At 39.1% G+C, this 17,856-nt stretch overlaps 1 protein-coding gene across 2 annotated transcripts in view; it reads right to left on the bottom strand.

Annotated features, from left to right (window-relative positions):
- Positions 1-462: 462 nt before the first annotated feature.
- Positions 463-17,856, bottom strand: part of letm1 (leucine zipper-EF-hand containing transmembrane protein 1) — a 74,944-nt gene continuing 57,550 nt past the window's right edge. The window contains exons 11-14 of one of the 2 annotated variants that reach the window (XM_078222933.1): positions 9,431-9,565; positions 8,822-9,015; positions 5,204-5,360; positions 463-4,218 (exon numbers count right to left, since the gene is read on the bottom strand). In XM_078222933.1, coding sequence (XP_078079059.1) covers positions 4,066-4,218; positions 5,204-5,360; positions 8,822-9,015; positions 9,431-9,565 — 639 coding nt within the window. In that variant the 3' untranslated portion in view covers positions 463-4,065. The remainder of the gene's footprint in view (positions 4,219-5,203; positions 5,361-8,821; positions 9,016-9,430; positions 9,566-17,856) is intronic. The other variant, XM_078222941.1, reaches the window with a different exon arrangement.

Below are 17,856 nucleotides of genomic sequence, written 5' to 3'. Positions count from 1 at the left end.
TGTTTGCATTTCCAGAAATCACAAACATCTCTGAAATGGATGAAGATGTCAGTTGCCTCTGGCAGGTATAATTTTCCACATTCAATGAATGAACTGTAACTTATGCAAATAGAATCTCATCACCCCTAGGGGTGACATGGAAATTGCAGATGGGCTTCACCACGAGTTGCCCCCTCGGCTCCAGCCATTAATCAGAAAACGCATCTATCCTCATGATGTACTGCCTTCCTGCGCCAATTAGAAAGCAGGTAGCTAAGCCTATTCTCTCACCGATGTGAATTGGGTTACCTGAGTGTGAGACAACAGCAATCATTATCTCAAGGTGAATATACTAGTTGCTACTTACTGGCAAGCTGATTGCTTGAGAAATCTCTCAACGAGGGGAGGAAAATTGAATTGTTGAGGTGGAAAGAAAGAGGGGAGAAGTGGAAGAATCCTTAGAAAAATAAATGCATCGAAGACTTGTAGAGATTTAAATCTTTGTGCACTTTAATCATATTAATTTTCCTTTTTTTTTTAAATACACAAATGCCCAGGTTTCTCTGAAATTAACTGCTTCCAAATCCAGTCCATTGTTTTCATATTATTTCTAAAAATATGTATCATTTGTATTTTCTAAAGATCAGTACACCACTTCTGCACACATTTATGCAACAGCAGGAAAAGGTTAATAAAGCAAGACCATTGCTGGTTACCACAATAGAGGCAAAGACAAATATGCAGAGTTTACAACATAGTTATGGTGTAAAATACTGAAAAACTAACAATTCATAGTTCACTCGTCAGGATGGACATGGGGTTAGAGCAGGCATTAATAATCATGGCTGTGAAATTAACTATTTTCCCTTTACATTTAATTTTTTTTTTGCAAATTGATTTGCACTTCCATTTCACTCTACAAGAGGGAGTCATTTCTGCTGTAATTACTTAATGAGAATCTATCATACTATCATTTCAATTAAACTTTCAGATCGACTTGTTCCTTGTAACTTTTCTTATAGTGGTGTCAATGTCTTGTTTTACTCTACTCTCCTCCATCCACTAGAGTCACATTTTGCTTAGTGTTATAATCAAGTATTTCAGATTGGGTATAATCCAGCAAATGCAAAGTAGAACTTTCTCTATTTGGCTCCCAACCACTGAGCAGCAAACTGTATTTCAGTGGTGTGAAATTCTACATTCCCCACACCAACTAGACCCTTGTGATTTTGTGGCAGCTTTAGATTGTGGCCTTAAATATAAAACATTAAACCTTTATAGTTAAAGGAAAGGAGACTATCAACATTTCTTGATTGATTTGAATCCAGATCATGGGTTTAAAAAAAAAGAGCATGTCGTGCACGACATAATGTAGTGCAATCAATTAGCATTCCAACGGTCAATGAATTGGATTATGCAATAGCTGCACAGGGATCTGGGGACAGGTTTGGTTAAAAGAATATCTTCCAAAACAAGCGTATTTGCATTTTAGATGACACAACAAAACACTTTCCAGAAACTGACAAGAATATCTCAAATGTGTCTCTTGTTATTACTGAGAATGATGGAGAAATGGTAAAGAGTTAAATGAGCAAGTCCTAACTTCATCTAGTGTAGCACACAATCCAACAGCTTTTATTGTTAAAAACAAATTTGTGTGCCTTCCTTCCAACCTGATTTAGTTACGTATTTGGCTGGTCTATTTCTGTTTCCTCTAAAATTGGTCTAAAGTATCAAGTCGCGTAGATCTAATTTCCAGAGCACAATAATCTGAAACCTAAACTGTATTAGGTTCTAAATAACTAATTTGGCATCATGAGTCTTTCTTTAAAACTTGAAATAATTACAGGGAAAACATACTTGAGCTCAGAAGTTTCAGTAAGAAATTGAAATGTAGGGGGTCGGGGGAGGGGATGCATTTTGTTATGGTCATAGCAAAAGAAAAATCTGAAAATGTATGTAAAAAGGACTAAAGCAACGGTCCAGATCTTCCAGTTCCCAGACCTTCAAACCAGATGCGCATCAGGACCCGACAGAAATCATGACGCGCTGACCCCTGTGAAAACTGCCCAGGAAGTTTGAATTTCCAAATGGCAATTCCCCTGTTCTCGGGGACCCTCCACGAAAGTCTCTGACTCTGAGCTAGAGTCAAAAGCTTGACAGTTCCACGATACTTACCTAGATAGAAATGTTAGACAGATTAAAACCTGGTCTAACATCTGGGTAACTTACACAATCAACTCCACATGTGCATCACCCCACAACTCTACCCTGCCACCTCACCCACCTGCCACCTTGCTCACCCGCCACCGCCCTACCTCACCTACATTGCTCCTTTACCTCACCCACACTACCACCCTATCCATTCACTTACTCATCTACTAACATTCACCCATTCAGCAATATTCACAATGTATTTAAATCTACCATACAGCAGCTAGTGCCGTAAAAAGGAGATGCATCTCATCTGCCCCCCTAATGCTACAATACTGCAATAGAGATCTTTGAGGGATGCAGCACTCTGCAGTTCTGGAGAAGCTGGACTAAGACACAGTAAGAAATGCAGAGCATCATCTAGGCATGGAAAAGTTCGAGTGGGGCAGCAATCCGACAATGGCAACTGCCCCGTGGAAAATCTGGACCATTGCTTTAAAAATATTTAACCTTAATTAGGTTTGACTAAACTACTGAATTCAAAACGTTTCCAGACCAAAATATTAACATTCCATGGCAAATGCCACTGTGGTGTGTGAGGTTCACGTTGCTTTAGCCACACATAATCAACCTCAAATCCAGACAAAAACATCAAAACATACAAGTCAACAGTGCAAGTACTGCACAGATAGGCCACTAATTATACATCTTATGTGCAAGTCATTATTTTTATACAAGTTTAGGAAAATATTATGGTCAATGTATACTTTGACTGGTATAATTGATTGGAAACCGAAACGGAGTCTACAATCTGCAGGGTTAACATAATTTACCATCTGATTCATACCTACGTAGGTATTTTTTGAATGTGATGCAGTTATGAAGATACATTTACACATTGAACTGCATATTCTCATGCCAGTGCAAAAAAAGTAAAATATGAAAATATTCTGGGATAGAACTGCAGTTAACATTCAAATTTCATTAGCCACGTCATTATCCAATAGTATAGCACAATTTTGTGCAAATAAACACATCTCAATTGCTGCAACCACTACAGTATCTGCAATATAAATAAAGGTATAATTTGAACAATGGGACAGCTTTTTCTTCATTAAATATTTAACCACTTAAAAAATAAATGTAGCGATACCTGAGTGTATTCCAAAATACATATGCAGCCGGCAATACAGTAAAACATAAGCTGTTTGGGGTGTGTGGGAGGGAGTAAACAGTAGCAGTGCAGTCTAACATTCATACCACCTATTTAAAATGCATAACTTATAATCGAGTAGAAGCACTATATGACTGAGATTTAACCCCCTAAGAACTGTAATAATATTTCAGCTGCAAAAAGAATTTAGCTTATTCCAAAATAGCTAAAAATATTCTTTGGTTTGGTGCATTCATCTAATTCCACTGTATCGCACTTATCGTTCGAATTTATAGAAAATCAGTTTTAATGGACACTATTTTAAAGATTCTGAAGTTGAAATAAGCCCCGATATTGTAGTGGTCCAGAATTACATATTTGTGCTAATACAATTAAAAGCGGTATGGTATTTAATATTAACTGACTTACTGTCCACTGTAAGCACTTCTTTAACACCCCCCCCAAAGGCTATGTTTTCCAGTTGCTTTGCTCATTTATAAAAACAATATTAGAGCCTACCACATCACAATAACATTACTTTTATAAGTGCATTTTTCAAAGAAACACGGTTTCCAAACTTCGGGAATGGTGGGATTCAATTCTTGGCATCACAGAAAACATTATTCCATTTCTGCAGCACAATGCAGCAACCTACAATTCCTCCGCAGTATACATTATCCACTTGATTCCATTAGTTATGCTTCTAACAAATCTCAAAAATCAAACAAATAAAATTAGATGGATTCTGATATCAAGAGCATTTTATAAGATGAAGCTGTTTAATTCTGGACTTCGGCCACCTGTTCCTTCTCCGACTTCTCTTTTGCTTTCTGATGTTCTACAACCTTCTCTTCCTTGCGCAGTAATTCCAAAATCTCTGCTACCTGGTTGGTTGAAATGTCTATATCCTCCTTATCGATTAACTTCACCACCTGCAAAGACAGGAAATAAGTAAGGCAACAGACAGTGGTTCGGCAAGACTGTTTCCTCCCATCTTTCAATTGTCAATATTAATTCTTCAAAACGTGTTCCAAAATATCTTAAAGGGATGATGGGTAATATCCTATTTGGAGACAGAGGCTAAACAAATGATAATGGAACTGAGTAGTGGCATTTGAGCCATAAGCACTTGATGGAATTATAATTTCAAAACCAGGAAAGTAACAAGCCAGCAAAAATCTCCACAAGTCTGACCAAGGAGATATTCCAATCCCACTGACAAGGCTGCAATTATTAATCAGACACACAAAACATAAATCACGTCGTCCAGGTTGCAGAATTACATTTCATTCAATAACACTCCCAGGAAACTGAAAGGGTTATTACATAGGGGCAGCACAGTGGCACAGTGGTTAGCACTGCTGCATCACAGTGCCAGGGACCTAGGTTCAATTTCGGCCTTGGGTCACTGTCTGTTTGGAGTCTGTACGTTCTCCCCGTGTCTGCGTGGGCTTCCTCCGGGTGCTCCGGTTTCCTCCCACACGCCAAAGATGTGTGGATTAGGTCGATTTGCATGATAAATTGCCCTTGGGTGTCAGGGGAATTAGGAGAGTAAATACATGGGGTTACGGGATAGGGCCTGGGTGGAATTGTTGTTGGTGCAGGCTCGATGGGCTGAATGGCCCCCTTTTGCACTATACATTCGATGATTACAGTATTTCTATAAAGGTGTATTAAAGAATAGTAATGCACAAGAAATTAATCAGGGGAAGTCAGATAGCTTGTACCATCCATGTTAGACCTCGAGCAAACTCTGCGAAATAGTTCCTTCACTGTATATTTCCTTAAATTCAGAAGAGATGGAAGAGAAGAAAATAGGAAAGAATGACTGACAATTTTCCAGGAAAAAAGTGCACCAGAATCAAGTCTAGTCTAGCAATCTGAAGGTTGTGATTTAAAAAAAAAATTCAAGCTTACTTTTATGACATCGTTGATATCAACTCTTCCATCCTTGTTTTCATCCAGGGATTCAGCAATCTTTTGTAATTTATGCTGTGGGATATTCTGGATCTGCTTCATTGCACTGATCAGCTCATCAATGCTGATAAGATCCTCCCTGAAGGTGAAATACAAACTGCACATAGGAAAAAATTAAAATTAATTGCAACTTTTCATGAGTAAAGTGCAAGGGGACCTGAAGGAGAATCTTAATATTCAGATTTGCAAATCTATTACCCATGGCAACATAGGAAATAGGAGCAAGAGTAGGCAATTCAGCCCTTCGAGCCCGCTCTACCATTTTATATGATTATGGCTAATCTCCATTTTATCCTAACTCCATTTCCCTGCCTTTTCCCCATAGCCTTTTATCCCATTTTTGATTAAATATTTATCTATCTCTGTCTTGGTTGATTCTGCATCCACTGCATAGTTCCTTAGATTCACAACCCTCCGTGAAAAGTAGCTTTTCCTTATCTGTCTTGAACCTCCCCCCTCTTACTCTACAACTATGACTTCTTGTCCTAGACTGTTCTAGAAGGCGGAACATTTGGTTAACATTTACTTTATCAATCCCGTTGAGTATTTTATATATCTCAATTAAATCCCCCCTCATTCTTCTGTACTCCAGCGAGTACAAGCCCAAGCTTCTCAACCGCTCTTCATACGACAGCCTCTTCAAACCTGGAATCAATCTAGTGAACCTCTTCTGAACTGCCTCCAGTGCCACCACATCCTTCCTCAAAGAAGGTGCCCAAAACTGAACACAATACTCCAAGTGTGGTCTCACCAATGCCATATACAATTGTAACAACATTTCTCAATTTTTATACTCTCGATCCTTTGCAATAAGTGCCAAGATTTCATTTGCCTTCCTTATAACATTCTGCACCTGCATTCCCACTTTCAGAGACTCATGCACAAGGACATGCGAGGTGATGCATTTTGGAAGATCCAATGCATTATTATTATACAGAAAATGGTACAGCCCTTGGGCATATTGACAGAGAGAGATCTGGGCGTACATGTCCACCAATCACTGAACGTGGCAACACAGGTGGATAAGGTAGTCAAGAAGGCATACAGCATGCTTGCCTTCATCAGTCGGGGAATTGAGTATACAAATTGGCAGGTCAAGTTGTACAGAACCTTAGTTTAGACCTCATTTGGAATATTGAGTACAATTCTGGTTGCCACACTACCAGAAAGATGTGGATGCTTTGGAGAGGGTACAGAAGAGGTTTGTGAGGGTGTTGCCTGGTCTGGGGGGTATTAACTATGAGGAGAGATTGGATAAACTTAGTTTGTTCTCACTGGAACTACAGAAGTTGAGGGGCGGCCTGATAGAGGTTTACAAGATTATGAATGGCATGAACAGAGTGGATAGTCAGATGCTCTTTCCTAGGCTAGAAAAGTCAAGTACTAGGGGACAAAGGTTTAAGGTGCATGGGGACAAGTTTAGGGGAGATGTGCGAGGCAAGTTTTCTTTTTACACAGAGGGTGGTGAATGTCTGGAACGCGCTGTCTGGGGAGGTGGTGGGAGCAGGTACGATAGTGGCATTTAAGGGGCATCTCGACGAATACATGAATAGGATGGGAATAGAAGGTTATGGACACCCTAAATGCATACGATTTTAGTTTAGGCAGGCATCATGATCATGCAGGCTTGGAAGGCCAAAGGGCCTGTTCCTGTGCTGTACAGTTCTTTGTTCGACACCCAGATCCCTTTGCACAGACGACTTTTGAATCAGTTTTCCATTTAAATAGTAATTTGCCATTTTATTTCTCTAGCCAAAATGGATAACCTCACATTTATCCACATTAACCTCTATTGCCAAACTCCAGAAGTTATATTGGCAGGTGTTTGGCTAGAACATTACCTGTACTTCAAAAAATGGAAGCTAATTAAACGTTAATCTATAATCATCGTTTTGGTGAGTGAGAAGCATGTAAATGTACAATAATACATTACTTAAATAGGTAGTAGAAAATATGTTCTGTACTACAACGTCTTAGGATATCTTTTCTTTGACACAGGAACATACCATTACTTATGAGTTTTTTTTGCACAAGATACTGCCTTGAATTCAGTACCAATTGATACTACAGGTCTAGTGCCCCCTAATAACTAGATTATGTGTTTACTTGTACAATAACCAGATAAAAGAGCAAAGAACTTTACTTCAGTATACCATGTCTTTAACAGGATGAAAAATATACACTCTGGTGGCTCAGTCTAACAATCACTAGACATAGAAACATAGAGCTTAGGAGCTGGAGTAGGCCATTCAGCCCTTCGAGCCTGCTCCGTTGGTAGCTGATCTGGTTGAGGTCTCAACTCAATTTTGCCATTTGCCCCCTCATTACACTGGATCCATTTGATTAGTCAACTTAAAATATTCTATTTCTCTATTCACCTTAGAATCAAAACGAGAAATGAATTCCCTTGGGTGATAAACAGAAAACTAACTGGATAAACCATGGAAACTTCAGACTTGTCCACCTAGTTCCAGATTGACTGAGGCCTTGTGAAAAACCAAATTTGAAGATATGCAGAGCATGGGTAGTAGTACACAGCTAGATTCAAACATAGTATACCAGCATTCAAAACTACATTTGCTCACATCATAAACTGCCAAATGTACTCTAAACAGCCCCACAGGACGATGGCTTGGCTTACTGATCTGTTCCTGACATTCAATGACAAAGTTCATTACAGTTACAATAGGAATACACTTTATCCCAATTCATTCACAATGAATAAGCAGGTAAATAATACCCACATACCAGGGTATTCAACATACCAAGCTTAGTAAACATATTTACTTTCTAAACCTGGGCTCGAAGAATCTGCAAAAGGAACAAGTCTCAACTCTCCATTCTCATTCTTCTTGTCTGAGGGTATGCAGTTTTCAGAAATACTAAGCAATTAATTTTAACCTGCATTCTGTGACCAGCAGGAATATGATAAATTTTAACACAAATGTCCAGCTTATACAATTAAAATTGAGTGGCAAGCCAAAAATGCTAATTTCTGTTATAATAATCAGTTTTACAATTCTACATTTGACAGATGCATCGAGTAACTGTCCAAAGCATCAGAATGCCAACTAAAAAAAACCAATTCATCTCATGATATACTGATTGCTTTGTTAACCTATCCTGCCATCTTCAAAAGCTTGTCTACAAACATCCCCAGGTTCCTCTTTTCTTGAGCCCCTTTTCAAAAACATACCATAAAGGGTGGAAATGAAGCTGCGCCTTTTTTCACAGTTTAATGCTGAGATATTCTACTCTGCAACTGCCATAACTCCATCGATTAACTTGAAAGAAAATTTTCAAAGTCAATTCTGCTGTTTCCCCAACATAAATTGAACGGCTCAAAAGAACACATTTAATTCAGAAGAATGCGTCCGAAAATAGTGCCTACAACTCATTTCAGATCAATAATCCAAAAAGATGCGTGAAAAGGTGCACAATTTCTACAATTAAGATGTAAATAGGAGGATTTTTTAGGTCCACAAACTGGATAGAAAGTAGTTTAAATTATGAGAGCAATAAGAGGAAAAAAATTATTGGAGCATTATATCCACATACCCAGTGTGTGATGCTGCATCACTGTCCAGTTGTTCATCCAACACTTCTTTGCCTTTCTCCAGCTCAACAATGAGTGTGTCAATCCGACCGATCATTCGGTTTACTCTCTTTGTTAATCGCTTGCTAGCTTTGGACTCTTCTACAATTGTTTCCTTTCCAGTCTTGGACAATTCCTTCTTAATTTCTTCTAAATCCTATAATGAAATACAAGAAAAACTTACAACAAACATATAACTGACATCGTTTGAGGCCATGTGACAATATAGGTTAAAAATAAAGTCACAAATTAATCTTATTTCAAGGATTTATTGTGGAATAATCATTGGAGCAGACCTGGCTTTAAGGTAAACAAACTAAATTAAGCATGTATTTACACAAGAATTTAGCACTGCCACTTCCACAGAAATGTGCCTGGATGGATCTCAGCCATTTTCAAGTCAGTTATTTCTGGTGTCGAACCCAGGTCAAGCAGTGAGAGACAACACTTTGCTTTAATTTGTAAACTGATGTAGACTCAAGTAAATCATTCAAAGTTCAGGGTGGAGAGGTAAAATAGATGTGAATCGATGAAAAAGAGATGAATTTTGACTAAACAAAATAATTTCATACCTCATTATACTCTTGTACATCTCCCTTCAATTCCTCTAGCTCTTCTTTCTCTTTGGTTAGCAGTTTCTTCTGTTCCTTCAGCTTTGTGCAAGCATCACTGAGCATGTCTATTTCTTCCTTTGTAATCTCTTCACCCTAAAAGTAATGTGGTAAATCAGAATAAATTATAATTTAAAGTTTGAGGCTAGTTACATTTTTGAAAAATTAATGGTACAAATCTTGCTGGAGCAAAGCATTTCTCAACATTTGCAGACATTTATTGTATCCTTCAGTTCAAAACATTTTTTGCCCCCATAACTTGCTGGAAATGTGCGCAATGAGGGCAATAGGCACCTGGGATCTTGGGGAACATAGGACCATCAGTATATCTCTTTAACCAATTAGACTTAAAGATTAAGAAGAAAATAGGGCTGAAAGTTGGATGATGAATTAGGGTAGATGCACTAGGATTAAATCAGGCACCGAAAGAGAATAAAACAATTAATTAAGAAAAAAGAAAAACTAGGATTAATTTTCAAAAATGCCTCAGCAATTTACAACGTCCAGGAATGAGACTGAATATTTTGAACTGTCCCATTTTTTGGATGAGAGAGATTATTTTGCATTTGCATTAACAATTATTTTGTCAGAAAGATGCTCACATTTTTAATTACCAGACTTAGCATTTTTGCGATGAATTTATTGAGCAATTAATGTGAAAATCCAGTCAGCTCTCAAAAATAACGAGGAGATTAAAGATGACATGCCATTCTGTGAAGCATATGTCAGGGTGGCATAAATCAACCAGCAAGTTTGGGAGGTTATTAACTTGCACTGCATCTCAATCCCCTAAGGTTGCTGGCTGATTTGCACATGGACAACAGTGCGTGTGTCAAAATGCCATTAACTCACAGCAAGATCTGGCTCATGAAGAATGGCTCAAACAAATTATGGCATTTTCACTGCAACAGAGATGGCAAGAAGCAAGAAGAAATGTTTTCACACAGGGAGTTGGTTATTAGACCACAGAACACTTCATCACAAGTGATCACAGATAACTAGACTATTTAGAAGGAAGTTGGAAATGTATTTGAAACAAATTGAAACAATAATTCAACTAGATATTGGGAAAGGATTGGGTAAGAGTGTTACTGGAGTTAGTTTCAGTTTAAGATTGCACAGCGCCACAATTGGCTTCCTTTTACAAAGTAATTTAGAAAAATTTGAGGGAAGTCATACAAAAAAAATGACAAAGTCCTAAGCGCACCACAATGAGTTGTAGCTTGGAATGAAAAAAAATATATTTTAACAGCAGTACTAGTTTGGTTAAAGAGAATATTCATTGAACTGGAACTTCCGAGTTTTGCAATTTTTTTTTTGTTCTATTCCAATATAACGTCTTACCACGAAAAAATGCAAGCTTTAACAAAATTAAATTAACAAGCTTTATTCAGATTAAGTGGGCAGAATCAACAGCTGCCAAAGTTGAAAGTTGAGGTTGCAAGTTCCATACCAAGAAAGCAATGATTCCCCGTGGGAATATGAATCCAAGCGTAATGCATTTTGCCCAGGTTGGACACTATTCAACCACAGTAATGGGTGGCTGTGTTTTAAAACCAAGCTAAGCTTTTTTAAGCCACCACAAATACCACCAGGAGTCATCACTAGATAGCAGCATTCACAAATGGGAACGAGGGCTGGCTTTTCCCCTCTCTCACCGAGGTACACAGAATTTAGAAGACTGCAAAGAGGGAGGCCATCCATCCCATTCAGAATAAAAAACCTATGTTTCCTCCAGGTGAAATACTTAATTATCCATAGGAGTCATTCCACAAAATGACAAAGAGAGACTGGAATCGTTAAAATGAGTCCACGAAAACATAGCTGCAATGGCTGAACTTCATTTTGTAACTACACCATATGAAAATAAATCCTAGACATGACTAATCGAAGGAGAGGATGAAAAGCCAGCTAGACTATGAATCATCAGCATGGGCTCATTAAGGTCAAACTGGTTTTGACCAGCTTTAATGAAATTTTTAATGTTAGAACACAGTAGCTGAGGGCAGCACAAATGATGTGCATCAACAACAAACACTTTTGGCTTGCTAGCAAATTTGAAGTCTGTGGATAAAAGGGGCAATAGCAGCAAGGATAGATTGGCTAAGGAATTGAAATGAGTGTTGTGGTGAATAACCACTTTCAGACAGGAGGGAGATATACAGCAGATTTAGTTCAGTATGGGGCGGTGGGGTCACTGCTATTTTTGATGCAAGTTAATGACTTGTACTTGGGAATGCAGCAATGGAAATTTACAGTTGTAGTAAACAATGAGAAAAACAGCAGCAGGCTCTAAAAGGACAGAAAGCCTGGTGGAATGTGCAAGAGACATTGCAGGTGAAAAGTATGAGGTGATACATTTTGGTCAGAAGAAGGAAGAGTGACAACAATAGCTCAATTTTAAAGGGAATGCTAGAAAAGAGAGACCAGGGAATAGTGTGTACAAGTCGTTGAAGGAAGCTGGGCGGAATAGCAGCACAGTTAATGAAGCATCTGGCCTTTATAAGTGGAGAGGGGAAGATTTTTTTGGTCCCAGCTGGAGAACAGTGTGATTCTGTGCCTACACTTTAGAAAGGGATGGGAAAGCTTTGGCAAGGGCACAGAAGGGATACACTAGAATGGCTCCAGGGATGAGGGATTACAATTGTGCAAATAAGCTGGGGAAACTGTGGTTGTTCTCCTTAAATCAGAGAATTCTAAGAATATATTTAATAGAGGGTGTTTCAATAGGTGTGTAAATATTCAGAATGGTTGACGTATCCGTAGCCAGAGGACACAGATTTAAGGTTACTTGGCAAAAGAATGAGAGAGGGGAAAAACATTTTTGCACAACAAGTGATTAGGATTGCCTGTTAAGGTATGCGATAAAGGTTCAATATCACCTTCAAAGGGAACTTGGATAAACCACTTAAGAAAAAGTTGCAGAAATACTGTTCTATTCAGTGTAAAGTAAATATTTTATAGTCCCGGTCAATCAAAACAGGACATAGTGATTATGTGACTAATCATAAATAATCAGAATTCCCATTAGAGGGTAAAGTGACTCCATCACATTGGTACAGTAGGTCACTCAGCCCCTTGAGCCTGTTCCACCATTCAGTTGGATTGTGACTGATTGTATCTCAACTCCACTTAACCACCTTGTTTCCATATTTCTTAATATCTTCACCTAACAAAATGGCTGTTAAAAGGATTCCTGTCTTTAGAAATGTTATATCGTTATCAATCACTGGTGAGATCTCAGCTGGAATATTGTATCTCATCAAGAACACTGCACTTTAGGAAGGATGTTAAGGTCTTGGAGAGGGGATTTTGGAGAATCCTACCAAGAAAGAGACTTCAGTTATATGGTAAAAATGGAGAAAGTGGGATTATTTTCCTTAGAACTAAGGTTATGGAGCGACTATTAAAGCAGCCATTCAAAATGAAGAGGAGCTCTAATAGAATCAAGGAGGAGAAACAGTTTCCACTTCCAACAGCGTTGGTAATCAGAGGACACATTTGAGGAAGTTGGCAGAAGAGCCAGAGGTGAGAGGAGACAATATTTTTATATGCAGCAGGTTATGATCTGGAATACACTGCTGGAAATTGTAGTGGAAATAAATTCATTAGCAACTGTTAAAAGGGAAATAGATAAATACTTGAAGAGGAGAACGCTATAAAGATATTGGAAAAAGAGTACAGAAGTGGGACCAATTGGATAGGTCTTTCAAAGAGCTGGCATGGGTATGGTGGGCTGAATATTCTCAGTCTGTGCTGGAAGATTCCACGCTTCTATAAATCTCAGCTTAGAAATTCTTGACCTAGCCTCAGCAGCTTTGAAAGGGATGTTTCTGGATTTCCTTGACCCAATTTTTGTGGAAAATTGTTTCTTGACATGACTCCTGAAAGGCTTAGCTCTAATTTAAAGGTTATGCCCCTTTGTTTTCGACGTCATACCAGAAGAAATAATTTCTCTGTATCCATCCCATCAATTCCTTTAATCGTTCTTAAATACCTCAATTAAATCACTTCCTAATCTTCTACATTCAAGTGAATACAAACTCAGTCTGTACAACTTGTCCTTATAATTTAAACATTTTAACCCCAATGAGATGCACAACAACCCCTCCAAGGCCAGTATATCGCTTCATACCTGTGGTGCAGTGCCCAGAACTGAATGCAGTACTTGAGATATGGTCCAACCTCAGCCATATACAACTGCAGTACAGTATTTCAGTCCCTTTAAAGGTAAAGGCCGATTTTCTACTTTTCTTTTTAATTATTGCTCAATGTGCCATGGAGCATTCAAACCTCCCACACAGAGAATTCCTGATGTCAGCCATGTCACTGACTAGAGTAGGCACAGCACATTGAGGAAGATGGCTGTTAAGCAACTCCAGAAGTAGCTCACCAAGAAGAGCACTTTCAGACAACTACAGCAAAGTTACCTACGTAGTATTTTGTTCCGGAAAGAATACATGCGCTGGAAGATATGAAGAGCAGAAAGATTTAGAAAATAGAGGCATTATGGGGAAAAATATTATGTGAGAATTTGCAAACATATAAACTAGAATGCTAAAAATATGGAGATATACACCCAACCTTGATGCGTAGATATCTTTGCCATTTCTCAAACTGTGACAGCATGAAAAAACAAATGAGAAAAGTGGCTGAAATGGCTCATTATTTGCTCAATGCCATTAAATTTCTCATGTCTACTGTAAGAGCTTCTCGTTTTACTCTTGCACTCTAACAGACAACCCAAAGGCAAGTATAAATAGGGATGTCATTCAATTTGATTGTCATAGAGTCATAGAGGTTTACAGCATGGAAACAGGCCCTTTGGCCCAACTTTTCCATGCCGCCTTTTTTTTTTAAAAACCCCTAAGCTAATCCCAATTGCACGCATTTGGCCCATATCCCTCTATACCCATCGTACCCATGTAACTATCCAAATGCTTTTTAAAAGATAAAATGGTACCCGCCTCTACTACTACCTCTGGCAGCTTGTTCCAGACACTCACCACCCTGTGTGTGAAATAATTGCCCCTCTGGACACTTTTGTATCTCTCCCCTCTCACCTTAAACCTATGCCCTCTAGTTCTAGACTTCCCTACCTTTGGGAAAAGATATTGACTATCTACCTTGTCTATGCCCCTCATTATTTTATAGACCTCTATAAGGTCACCCCTCAGCCTCATACGCTCCAAAGAAAAAAGTCCCAGTCTATTCAGCCTCTCCTTATAACTCAATCCATCAAGTCCCAGTAGCAACCCAGTAAATCTTTTCTGCACTCTTTCTAGTTTAATAATATCTTTGCTGATGTGCTTTTGCTGTTAATTAAAATTCTGTCTCTAAGCATTAAAAGTATCTTGTTGATTGATCTTCGTAAATAGCTCAAGTTATTGGGATGTTTAATATTGCAATAAAACACTGGTAACAAATAGTTTGATCTATATTTTTCAACTCTAAGCATTGTTCAAAAGTTTCAGTCAAGAGTTGTTTTTATTTGTAATGCTTCAGATTTAAATTTATTAAACATTTTTATAAAAAGTTCTTGGAAATTTGACTGTTCTGTTTGCAACCTCTGTGGGGAACTTGATGAGTAAAAGTTTAAACATGGTCTTCTCAAAACAAAGACTTTTGTGGACACATTCATCTTTACTTCTAACACCTAAACCACAGGATCCTCTGCTTCTATTTACTTCACTATGTTAAGGTCCAGTCCTTCAATTATGGCATAGTTGTGGTGACCTGTCCAAGCATCTGAATTAGTTCTTCAGCATTGCTCTCATGGTGATCCTCTCAAAGACCTGCCTGGTGGATGCATATACCTGACTGAAAATGGAGGAGAGGAACCATTTGTGGGATGCAAAAAGGCATCATCAATTATCCATCTTCCATGAGCCCCTACCCTCCGAACTTCCATATGACTCAAGTTGCACACAATGATGTGTGTTGAAGGTTGACATGTGCAGCTGGGCATCACAAATGAACTTCTACCCCTGTTTATGTAGCTTTGCAGTTTGCTGAAGGGGAGCTTTCAGTGCAAATCTGTTCCACCAATCACATCCAACATTCTCTGAAGAATGTCACCACTTTTGTGGTAAACAAAGACCCTCTGCCTTTCTCCAATACAGATATATCAAATTAAATGAACTCCCCAGCCCTATGGAAATAGTTACTTGCCAAATGCAGGCCCTTGATTAATTCTGCACAGGGGGATTCCTGGAAGAAACTAGAAATCTAAAAGTTGAGGGCTATGGTCACCTTTATTTCTGATGATCGTGCTCCAAGTGCAAGTCACAAGATCCATCAATGGCAACCTTTGGAGCGAACAAGTCGTATCTCTTGTAATATCAAATTGGAGCTCACATGCCTGCCCTGAATGTATTTTCACATGGCACCATTTCCGTGAATATATTTTAAAAGGCGTGAAGCTTCTGAGTGTCGATGTCCAAAGAGACTTGGGTGTGGTGGCACAAGGAATGCTGGGTTAGAACGCAGGTGCAGCAGGTAATTGGAAGACAAATGGCATGTTGGCCTTTATCACATGGGGATAGGGGATTGTTGTACAAGAATAAAAAGTGTAGCTGCAACTGTACAGGGTTTAGTGAGTCCACATCTGGAATGTTGCATGCAGTTTTGGTCCCCATATATAAAGGGTATCTTTGCATTGCAGGCAGTACAGCGTAGAGTCTCCAAATTGGCCCCTGGGATGAAGGAGTTATCCGAGGGTGACGGGTTAAGGAAATTGGGTTTAGATTAACTGGAGTTTAGAAGAGCGAGAAAGGATCTCGTAGAAACTTACAAGTTCTAACAGGGTTAGACAGGGTAGATTCAGAATAAATGTTCCCAATGGTGGAGGAGTCCAGATCTAGGGGTCATAGCCTTTTAGAACGGAGGTGAGGAGAAGTTTCTTCACCCAGAGGACAGTGAATCTGTGGAATTCACTACCACAGAAAATAGTTGAGACCAAAATGTTATTTGATTTCAAGAAGAAATTAGATTATAGCTCTTGGGGCTAAAAGGATTTTTTTTTGGGGGGGGGGAAATCAGGATATTGTACTCGATGATCAGCCATGATCAAAATGAATGGCAGAACAGACTCGAAGGGCTGATGGCCTACTCCTGCTTCTAGTTTCTGTGTTTGATAGGGTAAACACAAAGACTGTTTCTGCTAGTTGGGGAGTTGTGAAACCCCCATGAGGTTCATGGGGAATCACTGACCACCCTGTAGGGCTCATTGAGTCTGCCCAGTTGGTACTCAGAACTTGAGCCTTTTCTAAGGCAGGGCCAGGACATGGCCTGCTGAACTGTAGTCCCAGGCAGGGAGTAGTGTGTGTGTACACCACTCAAGAACTAGTAATCTGGATGATGAAGATCCTGGCTCAGACAATGAGAGAGAGGCAGCGGACATCCAGTCTGAGGTCACTACTGAAGATGAGCCCCCTGTAGTTGGTCTTTGACACTTTTCCCTGGTAACAGGACTGGGCCTGATGAACTGTAGTCCCAGGGCAGGAGCTAGTGTGTGCACACCACAATAGTGATTTTGCTTTGCATTCTGTAATAAACTATGCAGGGTGGGGGCGGGGAAAGAACTGTGGAGAGCAGTACCCAACTAAAGAATGTGCTGGGAAGAACTAAAGAACAGAAAGGTCCCAAAACTAGGGAATAGGTCAGAAGAAAGTTTCAGAAAAACAGTAAAGCAAAGGAACAAGGGCATGGATCAAAAACAGGTCCTGTTCAAAGTTAAAGTAGCAGTAAAAGAGATTCCCAATTAAGGAGACAGAACTGCAGGAAGCAGTTGTAAAGTGAAGTGGGTTTGCGAAAAGCCAGAAGATCCAAGGAGACTGCCAAAGGTTGGTGACTCCTTACAACGATCCTGTGAAGTAATGGTGTCCTGTTGGTGCAGCTGAATACCTGAGAGAGCATATGGAAGGCAGAGCTTAAATGCACTTGGTGATCAGGGGAGAGAAACATCAGAGGAAGAGACTGAAACACTGGAGGTGGATCCTTGATGAACACATCGGAGAAGATTCCAAGGTATGTTCTTTGAGATCAGAGATTAGAAACTCTTGTAGAAGTGGTTTTGGATGGCATCTGTCACTCGATTTCAGAGTGTTTTTTCTGACCACAGTTTACCTAGTTATTTACATTAAAACATTAGAGTACAAGATAGATTTTGTAATTGTGTTATCCTTACAAATCTGTAAAGGTATAGTTGGGGTGAAGAGTAATGTATTATAGTTCATCTTTTTTTATTATTTTTTAAAGTACATCAGCAGTCTCTGTGACTCTGTTCAGTAGCTGCCCTCTACCTTTCTAAACAAAAAATAAAAGTTAGGATCTGTCAAGCCAGGTTCCACTCTGGGATCAGACTAAAGTTTATTCATTAGTCACAA

Source organism: Mustelus asterias, chromosome 1 (assembly GCF_964213995.1).
Source record: "Mustelus asterias chromosome 1, sMusAst1.hap1.1, whole genome shotgun sequence".
NCBI classification, from domain to species: domain Eukaryota; kingdom Metazoa; phylum Chordata; class Chondrichthyes; order Carcharhiniformes; family Triakidae; genus Mustelus; species Mustelus asterias.
Note: the sequence above shows the minus strand (reverse complement) of the source record. Positions and strands in the feature narration are given on the sequence as shown.